The sequence below is a fragment of the Hyla sarda genome, chromosome 6 (genome assembly GCF_029499605.1).
Source record: "Hyla sarda isolate aHylSar1 chromosome 6, aHylSar1.hap1, whole genome shotgun sequence".
Classification (NCBI taxonomy): Eukaryota; Metazoa; Chordata; class Amphibia; order Anura; family Hylidae; genus Hyla; species Hyla sarda.
In genome coordinates, this window is record NC_079194.1 from 6,644,344 (window position 1) to 6,661,547 (window position 17,204).

Genomic DNA, 17,204 nt, shown 5'->3' on the forward strand with positions numbered 1-17,204 from the left:
TACCCGACTGTACCAGACGATACCTGACTATACCAGACGATACCTAACTATACCTGACTATATCAGACGATACCTAATTATACCCGACTGTACCAGACGATACCTAATTATACCCGACTATACCAGACGATACCTAACTATACCCGACTGTACCAGACGATACCTAACTATACCCGACTGTACCAGACGATACCTAACTATACCTGACTATATCAGACGATACCTAATTATACCCGACTGTACCAGACGATACCTAACTATACCTGACTATATCAGACGATACCTAATTATACCTGACTATACTAGACGATACCTAACTATACCCGACTATACCAGACATTACCTAACTATACCAGACATTACCTAACTATACCCGACTGTACCAGACGATACCCGACTGTATCAGACAATATCAGACGATACCTAACTATATGAGACTATACTGGACTATGAAGGCAACTGAAGAAAAGGTCCGCTTCTCCTAAATCTAAATCTGTAGATTCTACAGCGCTGGTTCCTGCCTTTCCTTGCTTGATACTGGACTATAGCAGACAATACTGGACTATACCGGACTATACCTGACTATAACCAACTGTACTGTGCCACCATATATTATATACTGTGCCACCACCATCGATTATATACCTCACATACGATGCGTTTCTCTAAAGTTCCGAAGGCTCCATGTGTTTTTTTCATGCACTTTTGGTGATATTTTCCTTTTTTTTACGTTCTATAGAGAATCCTTTGGAGAAAACACCTACACACTGTGCATTGTGACATTTTGATGTCTAACATTTGGTCGCAGTAATTTGGAGGGAAAAAAACATGCAGAAAAGGCATCAAACGCTGTGTGTAAAATCAGGTGTAAGAGACCAGACGGGAGGTCACATGTCCTCAGAGTCAGATTATGGTCGGAGGTCACATGTCCTCAGACTGATGAGACGGTAGGTCACATGTCCTCAGACTTCACCTATGACCTGGGACACCTGGTACTTTACTTCGCAGCATTTGCTTCACCCGAATTGACACTGGCCTGGTGCCCTTTTACCTCATAGGTTACATAGAACACATGTCCATCCATGTCCATCAGGTTCCTCCAAGGTTCCTCATCTTGTTCCCTCCAATTCTCTGTTATTTTACAGACTCTTCTACCAGAATTCCATATCCCTTTAGATGTCCATTGAATGATGTGAACCCTGTGATCCACCATATTGTTTCTGTCTATAGATAAAGGACTCGGGCTGATCACATGACGGTCACATGACGCATGTTCACTTTAATGGATCAAGCTCTATCACACTCGTCCCGGTTAGGAAACAGACCAAACGTATTAGACCGTGTTTGGTGTCTGAAAGTCAATGGCTCCTCCGTTGTATCCATCACAAATACTTTCTGTAGACTTTCTGATGTATACTGCAACATCCCCCCAAAACATGATGTTAATTCGGCCTTAATGGTCAGGGTTAGTATTAAAGGGGTACTCCGGAGGGGAAAAAAATCAAATCAGACGGTGCCAGAAAGTTATAGCGGGAGATTTATCAAAACCTGTCCAGAGGAAAAGTTGCCCATAGCAACCAATCAGATCGCTTCTTTCATTTTTGAAAAGGCCTCTGAAAGCAGCGATCTGATTGGTTGCTATGGGCAACTGGGCAACTTTTCCTCTGGACAGGTTTTGATAAATCTCCCCCATAGAGATTTGTAAATTACTTCTATATAAAAATCTTAATGCTTCCAGTACTTATTAGCTGCTGTATGCTCCAGAGGAATTTGTGGAAGGATATGTCTGAAACAAACAGCAGAGCTTCTCATGGAACAGTATCTCAAAGCATTTTTAGCAGCTTTTAGAGGGTAAGTTCAGAACCGCTCACCTTTTTGGGTTGTGTGGAAGACACAACCACCAGAAGTAGCATATAGTTACGGTGCAGCCGTCTGGGCTTTACAGCAGTCAAATTCTTCCTGCCGAATTAGGAAGCATCAGGGGGGAGGGGGGGTTCCAATAGAAAAAAAGGACAGGAATTCTTCGGCACAATCCGTAGAAGAATGTTCACATATGGCAGTATGTTTAAAACATTTGTTCCTTTTATTTATATGGCTGGTAAAACAGACGCGTTTCGAGACTAGACCGGTTTCTTTCTCAATGTTAAAAATGGCTTGTACTAGTATAATGGCTAGTTATTGTACAAGCCATTTTTAACATTGAGAAAGAGACCGTTCTGGTCTCGAAACGCGTCTGTTTTACCGGCTATATAAATAAAAGGAACACATTTTTAAAACATACTGCCATATGTGAACAGTCTTCTATGGATTGCGCCAAAGAATTCCGGTCCTTTTTTCCTATTGGAAACCACAGTGATGCCACAGGAAGTTGTGTAGTCCTTTCACCTGCTGTATGTCCTGGACGAAGTTATGTAATCTTTCCAGTCTGACCATAGTGCACAGTGCAAATCCTCATAGAAAACCTCTGCTGCTCTGGACAGTTCCTGACACAGACAGAGGTGTCAGCAGAGAGCACTGTGGGCAGCCTGGAAAGAACTACCATAGATTATATACTGTGCCACCACCATAGATTATATACTGTGCCACCACCATAGATTATATACTGTGCCACCACCATAGATTATATACTGTACCCCCACCACAGATTATATACTGTGCCACCACCATAGATTATATACTGTGCCACCACCATAGATTATATACTGTGCCACCACCATAGATTATATACTGTGCCACCACCATAGATTATATACTGTGCCACCACCATAGATTATATACTGTACCCCCACCACCATATAATATATACTGTGCCACCACCATAGATTATATACTGTGCCACCACCATAGATTATATACTGTGCCCCCACCACAGATTATATACTGTGCCACCACCATAGATTGTATACTGTGCCACCACCATAGATTATATACTGTACCACCACCATAGATTATATACTGTTCCACCACCATAGAATATATACTGTGCCACCACCATATAATATATACTGTACCACCACCATAGAATATATACTGTTCCACCACCATAGATTGTATACTGTGCCCCACCATAGATTATATACTGTGCCCCCACCATATAATATATACTGTCCCCCCCATAGATTATATACTGTGCCACCACCATAGATTATATACTGTGCCCCAACCATAGAATATATACTGTTCCACCACCATATAATATATACTGTACCCCCACCACCATATAATATATACTGTGCCACCACCATAGATTATATACTGTGCCACCACCATAGATTATATACTGTGCCCCCACCACAGATTATATACTGTGCCACCACCATAGATTGTATACTGTGCCACCACCATAGATTATATACTGTACCACCACCATAGAATATATACTGTTCAACCACCATGGAATATATACTGTGCCACCACCATATAATATATACTGTACCACCACCATAGAATATATACTGTTCCACCACCATAGATTGTATACTGTGCCCCACCATAGATTATATACTGTGCCCCCACCATATAATATATACTGTCCCCCCATAGATTATATACTGTGCCACCACCATAGATTATATACTGTGCCCCCACCATAGAATATATACTGTTCCACCACCATAGATTGTATACTGTGCCCCCACCATAGATTATATACTGTGCCCCCACCATATAATATATACTGCGCCCACCTTAGATTATATACTGTGCCCCCACCATAGATTATATACTGTGCCCCCACCGTAGATTATATACTGTGCCCCCACCATAGATTATATACTGTGCCCCCACCATAGATTATAAACCTGTAGGTCAGTGTTTTACTGTGCACCCTTGCCCCCACCCCCATGTGAGGAATTTCCTTTGTTGGCAACTATTTAGGATTTTATTATTATTACTGTGCTGCCAGGGGGCAGGGGGTCGACAACTTGGGAAACTGCGAAAAATGTCACTTTCATTGTGAAGTTCCTCGGCCACATTGTGGCTCGTAAAAACCTGAGGCTTTTGTCTTCTGGAAGCAGACAAGAAAAAAAAGTAAAGCCAAAACCGAAAAGTGTGTGTGAAAATATCTCGGTGTGACCCCCCCGAGGGCTCCTGCATAAAGGAGGCCAATGTATCTTCCCAGACTCCTTTTGTTTGCGACTGACAAAGTGTCCCCTCCTGTTCGTCGCCCGCTCTCTCTCTTTTTTAACTTTTTGAGTCAGACGTGTCCCAACTATAATCCAACATCTAAGCCTGAGAAATTCACCATAACAGACACATCAGAGGGGATGAAGAAGGAAACGCTGCAGTCATAACTCTCCGGTGACCACCGCCTATCTATAGCCCGCTGTGCCGGATAGGATTTGGCTCCTGTACGGAGTCACTGGCCTAGGAGTGAATTCGCCAAAGACGTTTTTATGTATTTTACAAAATACCTTCGTAATCAAGAGCAGGAATGTCTCCGTATCTCAGCCGCAGCTCTGAGCTTAGTGTGAGATTTCTGTACGGTGCCAATGTGGCGTAATTTCGCTAAGAAGATTTTTTTTTCCCATTGTATTTAAATCTTAGCAATTCGTTTCAGATGATCGGATTCCAGGAGATTTGACCGTTTCGAGGCCTTTGTGGTCCCTGACGAATAGTTTCCTTATGACGTATTCTAACACTTTCGTTTTTTTCCCTTTTGTGTGCAATATCTTATTTTTTGTGTTCCGTTTGAGGTCAGGCATAAAAGGGAATCTATAAGATTGTTAAAGAATTCTATCTTATATTTATGGGCACTATGTTATAGAGCAGGAAGAGCCGAGTAGATTGATATATAGTTTTGTGGGGAAAGATTATGTAGATCTTGAAATACATTCATTTAAACATTTGGTCATTTTGGGTGTAGGAGTCTAGTGGGCGGTCCGATAGGACCGCCCACTAGACTCCTAAGCCCAGAATGGCCAAATGTTTAATTAAATAAATAAATAAATGACAGGTTCTGCTGAATCTTTTACCACCAATATATATATCAAACTGCTCGTTTCATCCTGCTCTATAACATTATATCTGTAGATACTATAAGATTAGAATATATAGATACTATAATCTATAAGATTGTAAAATAATTCTATCTTATATTTATGGACAATATGTTATATAGCAGGAAGAGATGAGTAGATTGATATATAGTTTTGTGGGAAAAGATTCTGTAGATCTTGCAATATCTTATTTTAAAAATGTGGTCATTCGGGGCGTAGGAGTCTAGTGGGCGGTCCGATAGGACCGCCCACTAGACTCCTAAGCCCAGAATGACCAAACGTTTAAATAAATAAATTACAGGTTTTGCTGAATCTTTTACCACCAATATATATATCAAACCGCTCGCCTCATCCTGCTCTATAGCATGATTTCTGTAGATTGTACAAATTTTTTTAATACTAAGGGCTCCTGGCACAGATAAGGCAGTGGTGCGGAAGATTCTAGGAGATTGACTGCTTCCAGGCCTTTGTGGTCACTAATGCATAGTTTCCTAATGTCGTATTCTAGCACTTTCCTTTTTTTTCTCTTTTGTTTGCTATATCTTATTTTTGTAAAGGACTTTATGGCCGATTAAGGTCAGGGATGAAAGGGAATCTATGACCTTGTAAAAAAAATTCTATCTATATTTATGGGCGCCTTGTTATAGAGCAGGAAGAGCCGAGCAGATTGATATATAGTTATGTGGGAAAAGGTCCTGTATATCTTGCAATACATTAATTTGAACATTTGGTCATTCTGGGCTTAGGAGTCAAGTGGGCGGGCCGATAGGACCGCCCACTAGACTCCAAAACCCAGAATGACCAAATGTTTAACTAAATAAATTACAGGTTCTGCTGAATCTTTTACCACCAATATATATATATCAATCTGCTCGGCTTCTTCTGCTCCATAACATTATGCCTGTAGATCGGACTCATTGGTAGCTATAAGACAGTGGTTTGGTAGAATCCAGGGGATTGATTGTTTTGAGGACTTTGTGGTTGCTGACTTATAGTTTCCTAATGTTGTCTTCTAGCACTTTCCTTTTTTTCTCTTTTGTTTGCAATATCCCATATTTGAAAGGACTTTATGACCAATTAAGGTCAAGTATGAAAGGGAATCTATGACCTTGTAAAATAATTCTATCTATATTTATGGGTGCCATGTTGTAGAGCAGTTTTGGGCACCTGTCCATAAAAGGGACACTGCGGAGTTGGAAAGGGTGCAGAGACGCGCGACTAAACTAATATGGGGCATGGAACATCTTAGCTATGAGGAGCGATTAAAGGAGTTACAATTGTTTAGTCTTGAGTAGAGACGTTTAAGGGGGGATATGATAAACGTATATAAGTATATTAATGGCCCATACAAAAAATATGGAGAAAAACTGTTCCAGGTTAAACCCCCCCAAAGGACGAGGGGGCACTCCCTCCGTCTGGAGAAGAAAAAGTTTAGTCTCAAGGGGCGACACGCCTTTTTTACCGTGAGGACTGTGAATTTATGGAACGGTCTACCTCAGGAACTGGTCACAGCAGGAACAATTAACAGCTTTAAAACAGGGTTAGATACATTCCTGAAACAAAATAAGATTAATGCTTATGAAGAAATATAAAATCCCATCCCTTCCCCAATATCGCGCCGCACCCCTACCCCTTAATTCCCTGGTTGAACTTGATGGACGTATGTCTTTTTTCAACCATACTAACTATGTAACTAAAAGCCGAGCAGATTGATATGTAGTTATGTGGGAAAATATTCTGTATATCTTGAAATATATTCATTCAAAAATTTGGTCATTCTGGGCTTAGGAGTCTAGCGGGCGGTCCGATAGGACCGCCCACTGGACTCCTAAACCCAGAATGACCAAATGTTTAAACAAATAAATTACAGGTTCTGCTGAATCTTTTACCACCAATATATATATCAAACTGCTCGTCTCATCCTGCTCTATAACCTGATGCCTGTAGATGGAACAACATTTTTAATGCTAAGGACTCTTGGCAATGATAAGGCAGTAGTGTGGAAGATTCCAGGATGACTCTTGGTAGCTTCCATATCTTTGTTCTTTGAGGTTACATAGTTCCTTCTCAGTATTCTTTTTAGTGGAAACTTTAAAATAATAGTTCCCCAAATTTTAAGGTACGGTTGAGCTACGTGAGCCATTTCTTGTGACAGCTTTCATCTCCTATGATCTCAGTTTTATAAATCATGAGCACCTTGTATTAGAAGCTACTACTGACTATAGTAAAGGGGTTATCCAGGATTCTTCCAGAAACAGCGCCACCTTTCTCCTCAGGTTGTGTGTGGCATTGCAGCTCAGTTCCATTGAAATAAAGGGAGCTGAGTTGTAATACCACACCCAACCTGGGGATAAGTGTGGCGCTGTTTTTTTAAATTTTTTTTTTATAACAAATCTGCTATGTTTTTCTAATCCTAAATAATCTTTAGAATTGAACCGTGACCTATAGATATAAAAAGTGAATCTTTTGATGCAAAAATAAATAAATAAAAATAAAATAAAAAATCACATCCTTGCAAGTTCACAGCACACTTGAGGAACTTACTGACGTGCAGATTAACTGCGAACCAGTGGTCACATGACCCCTGAGGCAGCCATTTTGAATTTATGATAATACAGGTGGTTTGGTTCACAGGTAAAGAAGATCAGTGCGTGTGTCGTAATGGCAACTCTAGGACGCACAAGCGACGCTCCACAAACCACAGAAAACAATGCAAAGCTGTATGTTTTGGCGCCGTGTGCTGGCGGCAAAGCCAAGAAAATATTTTCAAAAAAACGAAGGATGAGGCAGAGCTGTGGAAACCTGTTACTATGATCAAGGATAAAACAATAAAAACAAATAGACAGATCTGCTTTCTTCCAGAAACAGCGCCACTCTTATCCTCAGGTCATGTGTGGTATTGCATTGAATAGAACGGTGCTGTAATACCACACAGAAACTGAGGACAGGAGTGGCGGTGTTTTTAGAAAGAAGCTAATTTTTTTTAACATTTTTTTTTAAAATCCCGAATAACCGATTTAAGACAAATTGTCCACTTTTTTTTTTTTTAAGGCACGTCTTTGATTAAAAAAAATAAAATAAAAATGCTACAAAAAGCTGCGCTGCCATTTTGTGCTCCCAAGATGCAGTTTTTTTTTTCTCTTAAAAAATAGTTTTGTATTAGTCTTGAATTTTTTTATTTTCTTTTGGTATTTTTTTTCTCTTTGTTTTTATCATGACAAGTCATGTGATTATTTCATCATCTGACTCAAGGATTTCTATTTAAGAAAATGGAACACCACCTCCCCCCCCCCCCCCCAAAAAAAAAAAGAAAATAAAAAGGCAATGATAAAAACCCACATGGGGTTTTTATTTGCGTTTTTTTTTTCTCCCATATACTTCTATGGGATTTTGCCCCCCCCCCCCCCCCCTCCAAAAAAAAAAAAAAAAAAATACATAGTCTTAACATGCTGTGATTTTGGAAAACTGCCCCTGAGCTCAAAACGCTGAAAAACACGAAAGGGAAAAAACGGCAAGTGGGTTTGGCGTTTCATAAATTCCCTATTGACTTTCAGCTGACATCTGGCTGCGCCGTTTAAAAAAAAAATAATAATAATAATAATATGCTTTGCAGCGTTTGTGGTGTTTTTGCCAAAAAATGGTAAAACTAGCCTAAGGCCATGTTCACATGGCTGAAAATGGGCGCAATGTCAGCCTGGAAAATAGGGGCGGACATTGCGCATATTTGCTTGATTCGGCTGCACTAGGACCGCACGGAAATGCACTGTCTACATAGATTCTAATGCATTTCCCAGATTCAGTGTTTCTTCGGCCGCTGGAATCACGGAAATTCCACCGTGTGCGCGGTGCAGCAGATTCTCGTTGAAATCAATGGGACTCTGCTGCAGCGGAATTTCCGAGCTAAATATTACCATGGAATTTCGCTCGCAAATTCCGTAGTCTGAATCCTAAACAGGTATTTCCCAACCAGTGTACCTCCAGCTGTTGCAAAACTACAACTCCCAGCATGCCCGGACAGCCGTTGGCTGTCCGAGTATGCTGGGAGTTGTAGCTTTGCAACAGCTGGAGGCGCAATGGTTGGGAAATGCTGCAGTAAATATTGAAAAGACCGATAAACAATATTTAGAAAACAACAAATTGTTGCAAAATAGATTATAGTAGACTGGATTGTTGTACCCCTTTAGGGTCTATTCACACATACAGTACATATTTGATGCGCAGGATTTAAAGCTGCAGATTTCAATGTAAAATAAATTTAAATCTGCAGCCTCAAATTCTTCACATCAAATATGCACCGGATACTGTATGTGTAAATATACCCTTAAAGGGGTACTCCGGTGGAAAACATTTTTTTATTTTTATTTTTTTTAAATCAACCAGTGCCAGAAAGTTAAACAGATTTGTAAATCACTTCTATTAAAAAAATCTTAATCCTTCCAGTACTTATTAGCTGCTGTATACTACAGAGGAATTTATTTTCTTTTTGGAACACAGAGCTCTCTGCTGACATAACGAGCACAGTGCTCTCTGCTGACATCTCTGTCCATTTTAGGAACTGTCCAGAGCAGCATATGTTTTGCTATGGGGTTTTTCTCCTACTCTGGACAGTTCTTAAAATGGACAGAGATGTCAGCAGAGAGCACTGTGCTCGTTATGTCAGCAGAGAGCTCTGTGTTCCAAAAAGAAAATAAATTCCTCTGTAGTATTCAGCAGCTAATACGTACTGGAAGGATTAAGACTTTTTAATAGAAGTAATTTACAAATCTGTTTAACTTTCTGGCACCAGTTGATTTAAAAAAAAAAAAAAAAGTTTTCCACTGGAGTACCCCTTTAAAGGGGTACTCCACCCCTAGACATCTTATCCCCTATTCAAAGGATAGGGAATAAGATGTCTGATCGCGGGGGGGGGGTCCGAATTCTAGGACCCCCCTTCTATCTCCGACCCCCCAGCGTTCTGAACGTTTATGTCTATGAAGGGTGATGACTGTGGTCGCTCATAATCCGGCATGGAGCGGAGTTCGCTATGTACAGCAGATGTCTGGGGTGCCGGGCCGGAGGTCGTGTGGGGTCCCAGCAGCCGCACCCTCCGCAATCAGACATCTTATCCCCTATTTTTTGGGTAGGGTAAAAGATGTCTAGGGGCGGAGTACCCCTTTAATGGTGAAATCTATTGCAGTTTAGAGTAGTGAAGTTCTACATGCTCCACTTTCAGGTTGTTCCTTGGGTGTCTAGACTTTTGGGGCCTCTAGTAAACAAGGACCCTGAAAAATTACCAAATATTTTTACCCACCCTGCCCAGGGGCTGCTCAGCTTTCTGGTGCCCTTTAACAGCTAATGGGAACGGTGTTCCTGATGTGGAAAAAGTGCAGGATCTCCGTTCCCATACGTTCCTGCAGAACTTGAGCCCTGGTCGTCCCAAAGAAAATGATCACTGTGCTTCATGTGTGTTGGCCTTAAAATTCATCACACAAAATCTGGTCTGCATAAAGGGGGTGGTCTTCTCAAAGAAGAGAGGGTTTCGGAGAGGTTTCACTGTAGCTCCAAGATCAAGAACATTTCCGGAATTTTCCTCTTCAACTTCTATTGCCATCTTTTTATAATCCCATATTAGTTACGTGCGTAAAAAATGCAGCGTGCCACACAAGACGTGCCACGCAAGGAATGCGGTTTGTTACAAGAGATTGGCCCCTATAGACCGCACCCCCCCCCCCCCCCAGGCCAGTTGGCTTCTGCATGAGGTTGGATCTCCACGGACACTTCTTTTCCGTCTTGCGCTCCTGGCGCTTCTACCTGGGCTCCAAGTGCCCACCATAGAGTTATTGAGGGGGAGCTCTTGAGTTGGGGAGCCAGGGATACAGGGGGGGGGGGTGCAGATCCTAATGGACACTGACCCTAAATCCCCCCTGAATGGATGCACTTGGCTCCACGATCTCCTCACAGTCCTATCCGGTGAATTCTGGGGCAATGAACTCTTGATGTTTCGCAGACGTCGAGGGTCAGGTAGAAGTCATAGAAGTAAAGCGAATAGAACCGTATTCTTCTCATTCCACAACTCCTGATAAGGAGCTATTGGGGGTCTCGGGCGCTCCCCCACTGCAGAGAGTTCAGTTCTGTAATCCCGAGGCTGCCAATAGTAATTCATCAGATTCCGCTCATTGGCCTCGATGGACATAAATATCCTCCTTCGTTGTTGGCGCTATATCAATAACGCAATAGAGATATGCAAACAAAAAGTCCTGGGCCCAGATTGGGAGATATTAAACATTTATAAAATAAATAAATATCATCCAAAGTGAAGACTCAGCAAACGGCAGCGGCAGATGGGGGGAATGAAGTGGCGAGAAGTTTATTTGCACCAACAGGTACATGCGACGTTTTGTCCAAATGGCCTTTCTCAAATGTCGCATGTACTTGTTGGTGCAAATAAACTTCTCGCCACTTCATTCCCCCATATGCAGTTTGCTGAGTCTTCGCTTTGGATGGAATTAGCTTTGATCCGGCGGTGGCGCGCTGGTTGGACACTTGTAGACCCACTGGGACTCTCGCGTGCTGACTTCTTTCTTTGCTTATATATATATATATACATATATATATATAATATATATATATATATATAATATATATTATATATAATATATATATCCCCGAAAATAACACCCTAACCCAAAAATAAGCCCCTAGCTGTATTATCGGGGTGGGCTGCAATATAAGCCCTAACCTGAAAATAAGACCTAGGCCAGTGGTCTTCAACCTGCGGACCTCCAGATGTTGCAAAACTACAACTCCCAGCATCCCCGGACAGCCAACGGCTGTCCGGGGCATGCTGGGAGTTGTAGTTTTCCAACATCTGGAGGTCCGCAGGTTGAAGACCACTGACCTAGGCAATGCCCGGACTGCAAATATTAAAAAACAAACGTTAACTTACCTTTGTCCTCAGTTACCGCGTTGCTAAGGATCCGGCCTCATGGTCCCTCCGCTGTTCTTGCTGCGGTCCTAGGGATGGTGAACGTCACAGAGCCTTCAGCCTATCACTTGGCCGCAGTGATGTCCCGCCTCTGTCGACGATAGGCTGAGCGCATTGTCATGTAAGGAGTCGGGCCGGCTTCTTACATGACAGTCGGCTCAGCCTATCATCGGCCGAGGCGGTGACATCGCTGCGGCCAGTGATAGGCTGAAGGCTCTGTGATGTTCCCATCCCTAGGACCCGCAGCAAGAACAGCGGAGGGACCATGAGGCCGGATCCTTAGCAACGCAGGTAACTGAGGACGAAGGTAAGTTAAAGTTTTTTTTTTTTTTATATTTGCAGCCCGGGCACAGGAATACAAAGTACAGCGCAGCAGCTGATAATTATTTGGCAGGGGGGAGAGATGCAGCACTCGCGGGTGGCATACGATTGGTCCCCCGATGTGGGGAGCAGCGCTTTGCTGATAAACCGGCGTGGGGGGGGGATGTTTATGGGGGGCAGAACTGCGCCCATAACATGTAAATAAATAAGCCCCTACCCTGGAAATAAGCCCTAGTGTGTTTTTGGTGTGACTAAAATGAATATAAGACCTCGGTCTTATTTTCGGAGAAACGCAGTAGTAAGACAAGGAAAGCAGCTCTCCCTGGTGAACGGGTGCCTGTTGCTGTTAATCCTGGTTAAAGGAGTACTCCTGGCCCTAAGAACATCTTATACTCTATCCAAAGAATAGGATAAGATGTCTGACCGCGGGGGTTCTGCCGCTGGGGACCCCCCGCAATCTTGCTTTCGGCACCCACCTCTTTGAGCTGCATGCCGCGCTGCCAGCTCACAAACTCTGCCGGGTGCCGACCACTGGGGCCGGGAATATCGTGATGTCACAACTCTCCGCCCCCCAATGTGATGTCACACCGCACCCCGCACCCGCTATGCAAGTCTTATGGGGGAGATTTATCAAAATTTTGTCCTGAGGAAAAGTTGCTGAGTTGCCCATAGCAACCAATCAGATCGCTTCTTTCATTTTTAACAAGACCTCTGCAACATGAAAGAAGATCTGATTGGTTGTTATGGGAAACTGGGGAAACTTTTCCTCTCTACAGATTTTGATAAATCTCCCCATTGTATCCCTTGTGGCCGGGTTACATATATAGTAACAATAATGAGGACGCTGTAACCTTGGATTCCTGATGAATAACAATGTATCGGGAGCGGAATCTTCAGCGTTCTTCATGTTGTTTTAGGATTGGGAGTTATGTGATGATTTTTCTTAGTTATTTGATAAGATACATTGTATCCCTTTTGAAGTAGTATGTGATTTAACCCTTACTCGCCCCCATTTGCCAGGGTCGGGGTTTTTGTTTAAAGTCCCATACAAGTCTATGGGAAATATATGTTACTTGCATAACTTCCAAACGGCTGGAGATATTTTGATAATACTTGGTCACATGTTACTTATAAGTCCACTTAAAATATAGGATAGTTAATTTAACTCCTTAACTACCCCTATTTGTGAGGGTCAGGGTTTTTGTTTAAAGTCCCATGCAAATCAATGGGAAATGTATGTTCTAACATAACTTCCATACGGACTGGAGATATTTCAATACCTGGTCACATATTATGGGTCGGGATATGAGGTCGAGATATGAGATGAGGAGGATCGGGATAGGAGGACCGGGATAGGAGGCGTGGATGAGGAGGTGGAGATAGGAGGAGGGAGATAGGAGGTCGGGATAGGAGGTCGGGATAGGAGGTCGGGATAGGAGAGTCGGGATAGGAGGTCAGGGGATAGGAGAGACGGGAATATAGGAAGGACGAGGATAGGAGGTCGGAGATAGGAGTGGAGATAGGAGGATGGAATAGGAGGTCTGGATAGGAGGTCGGGATAGGGAGGTCGGGGATAGGAGGTAGAGATAGGAGGATGGAATAGGAGGTCGGGATAGGAGGTCGGAGGATAGGAGAGTAGTAGAGATAGGAGGACGGGATAGGAGGTCGGGATAGGGAGGTAGAGATAGGAGGTCGGGATAGGAGGACGGGATATGACAACAATATATGGGGATGGGATATGAAGTCAAAAGCTTCCTCCTTTGTTGACGCCAGGTACTCAGCTAGTATATATATATATATATATTATGTATATATATATATAATATATATTATATATTATATATATATATATCACACTGATACTGTATATAGTAACAATAAAGAAATAACAATGAATCAGGAGAGGAATCTTCATATTGTTTATGACTGGGAGTTATTTGATGATTTTTCAGTTATTTGTTAAGATACATTGTATCCTTTGTGGCCGGATACATTTATACTGTATATAGTAACATTGATGAGGACGCTGTAGCCTCGGATTCCTGAAGAATAACAATGTATCCTGAGCGGAATCTTCAGCGTTCTACATATTGGTTATGATTGTGAAATGTTCTCTTCTTCCTCGCTTCGTCTCTTTGTGTCGCTGACGCTTTTTTTGCTTTTTTTGTATTTAGAGACCATAAGACACCGGATTCTGCAATGGAATACGTCAAGGTAAGATCTGATAGGAGGAGTAAATCTGCCGAATTCTGGGATCTATGTACTGTACATGACACAGGGGAACGTTACAGCTCGCATTCCAATGTTTTCTAAACAGGGCGCCTCCAGCGGTTGCAAAACTACAAGTCCCAGCATGCCTGGACAGCCAACGGCTGTCCGGGCATGCTGGGAGTTGTAGTTTTGCAACCGCTGGAGGTGCCCTGGTTAGGAAACATTGCAATAAAACCTAAAACTGCAAGTGTTCTATCATTTCTAAGATTTACGGTCACTAAATACTGTGGGAAGAGTCTTCCTATTGGGATATAGCGCTGAGTATATGAAATATTGCGCAGATGCTTCACACCCGGAGACCAGTGTAAGAGAATCCGAAGAATCTTATACAGTAATGAATGCAATGGTGTCTAATATAAATATAGATCAATATAGATGTGTGTGCAGATATATTATACTGTATGTGCAAATAAAGTTATATTAAAGGGGAACTCCAGAGAAAATTTTATTTTAAAGTCTTATACCTTCCGGTACTTACCAGTTACTATATGTCCTGGAGGAAGTAATGTAGTCTTTCCAGTACTTATCAGCTGCTGTATGCCCTGGAGGAAGCCATGTAGTCTTTATAGTACTTATCAGCTGCTGTATGCCCTGGAGGAAGCCATGTAGTCTTTATAGTACTTATCAGCTGCTGTATGTCCTGGAGGAAGTCATGTAGTCTTTATAGTACTTATCAGCTGCTGTATGTCCTGGAGGAGTCATGTAGTCTTTCCAGTACTTATCAGCTGCTGTATGTCCTGGAGGAGTCATGTAGTCTTTCCAGTACTTATCAGCTGCTGTATGTCCTGGAGGAAGTCATGTAGTCTTTATAGTCCTTATCAGCTGCTGTATGTCCTGGAGGAAGTCATGTAGTCTTTATAGTACTTATCAGCTGCTGTATGTCCTGGAGGAAGCCATGTAGTCTTTCCAGTACTTATCAGCTGCTGTATGCCCTGGAGGAAGTCGTGTAGTCTTTATAGTACTTATCAGCTGCTGTATGTCCTGGAGGAAGTCATGTAGTCTTTATAGTACTTATCAGCTGCTGTATGTCCTGGAGGAAGCCATGTAGTCTTTCCAGTACTTATCAGCTGCTGTATGCCCTGGAGGAAGTCATGTAGTCTTTATAGTACTTATCAGCTGCTGTATGTCCTGGAGGAAGTCATGTAGTCTTTATAGTACTTATCAGCTGCTGTATGTCCTGCAGGAAGTCATGTAGTCTTTATAGTACTTATCAGCTGCTGTATGTCCTGGAGGAAGTCATGTAGTCTTTCCAGTACTTATCAGCTGCTGTATGTCCTGGAGGAAGTCATGTAGTCTTCCAAGTACTTATCAGCTGCTGTATGTCCTGGAGGAAGTCATGTAGTCTTTCCAGTACTTATCAGCTGCTGTATGTCCTGGAGGAAGTCATGTAGTCTTTCCAGTACTTATCAGCTGCTGTATGCTCTGGAGGTAGTCATGTAGTCTTTCCAGTACTTATCAGCTGCTGTATACCCTGGAGGAGTCATGTAGTCTTTCCACTACTTATCAGCTGCTGTATGTCCTGGAGGAAGTCATGTAGTCTTCCCAGTACTTATCAGCTGCTGTATGTCCTGGAGTAGTCATGTAGTCTTTCCACTACTTATCAGCTGCTGTATGTCCTGGAGGAAGTCATGTAGTCTTTCCAGTACTTATCAGCTGCTGTATGTCCTGGAGGAAGTCATGTAGTCTTTCCAGTACTTATCAGCTGCTGTATGTTCTGGAGGAGTCATGTAGTCTTCCCAGTACTTATCAGCTGCTGTATGTCCTGGAGGAGTCATGTAGTCTTTCCAGTACTTATCAGCTGCTGTATACCCTGGAGGAAGTCATGTAGTCTTCCCAGTACTTATCAGCTGCTGTATGTCCTGGAGGAAGTCATGTAGTCTTTCCAGTACTTATCAGCTGCTGTATGCCCTGGAGTAAGTCATGTAGTCTTTCCAGTACTTATCAGTTGCTGTATGTCCTGGAGGAGTCATGTAGTCTTTCCAGTACCTAGCTGCTGTATGTCCTGGAGGAAGTCATGTAGTCTTTCCAGTACTTATCAGCTGCTGTATGTCCTGGAGGAAGTCATGTAGTCTTTCCAGTACTTATCAGCTGCTGTATGTTCTGGAGGAATCATGTAGTCTTCCAGTACTTATCAGCTGCTGTATGTCCTGGAGGAGTCATGTAGTCTTTCCAGTACTTATCAGTTGCTGTATGTCCTGGAGGAGTCATGTAGTCTTTCCTGTACTTATCAGCTGCTGTATGTCCTGGAGGAAGTCATGTAGTCTTTCCAGTACTTAGCTGCTGTATGTCCTGGAGGAAGTCATGTAGTCTTTCCAGTACTTATCAGCTGCTGTATGTCCTGGAGGAAGTCATGTAGTCTTTCCAGTACTTATCAGCTGCTGTATGTTCTGGAGGAGTCATGTAGTCTTTCCAGTACTTATCAGCTGCTGTATGTCCTGGAGGAAGTCATGTAGTCTTTATAGTACTTATCAGCTGCTGTATGTTCTGAAGGAGTCATGTAGTCTTTCCAGTACTTATCAGCTGCTGTATGCCCTGGAGGAAGCCATGTAGTCTTTCCAGTACTTATCAGCTGCTGTATGTCCTGGAGGAGTCATGTAGTCTTTCCAGTACTTATCAGCTGCTGTATGTCCTGGAGGAAGTCATGTAGTCTT

General features: G+C 42.5%; 1 protein-coding gene across 1 annotated transcript in view; it reads left to right on the forward strand.

Moving 5' to 3' along the window:
- Positions 1-17,204, forward strand: part of BCAR3 (BCAR3 adaptor protein, NSP family member) — a 144,841-nt gene that overhangs the window by 66,967 nt on the left and 60,670 nt on the right. Inside the window, exon 3 of the mRNA XM_056523121.1 lies at positions 14,457-14,496. Coding sequence (XP_056379096.1) covers positions 14,457-14,496 — 40 coding nt within the window. The remainder of the gene's footprint in view (positions 1-14,456; positions 14,497-17,204) is intronic.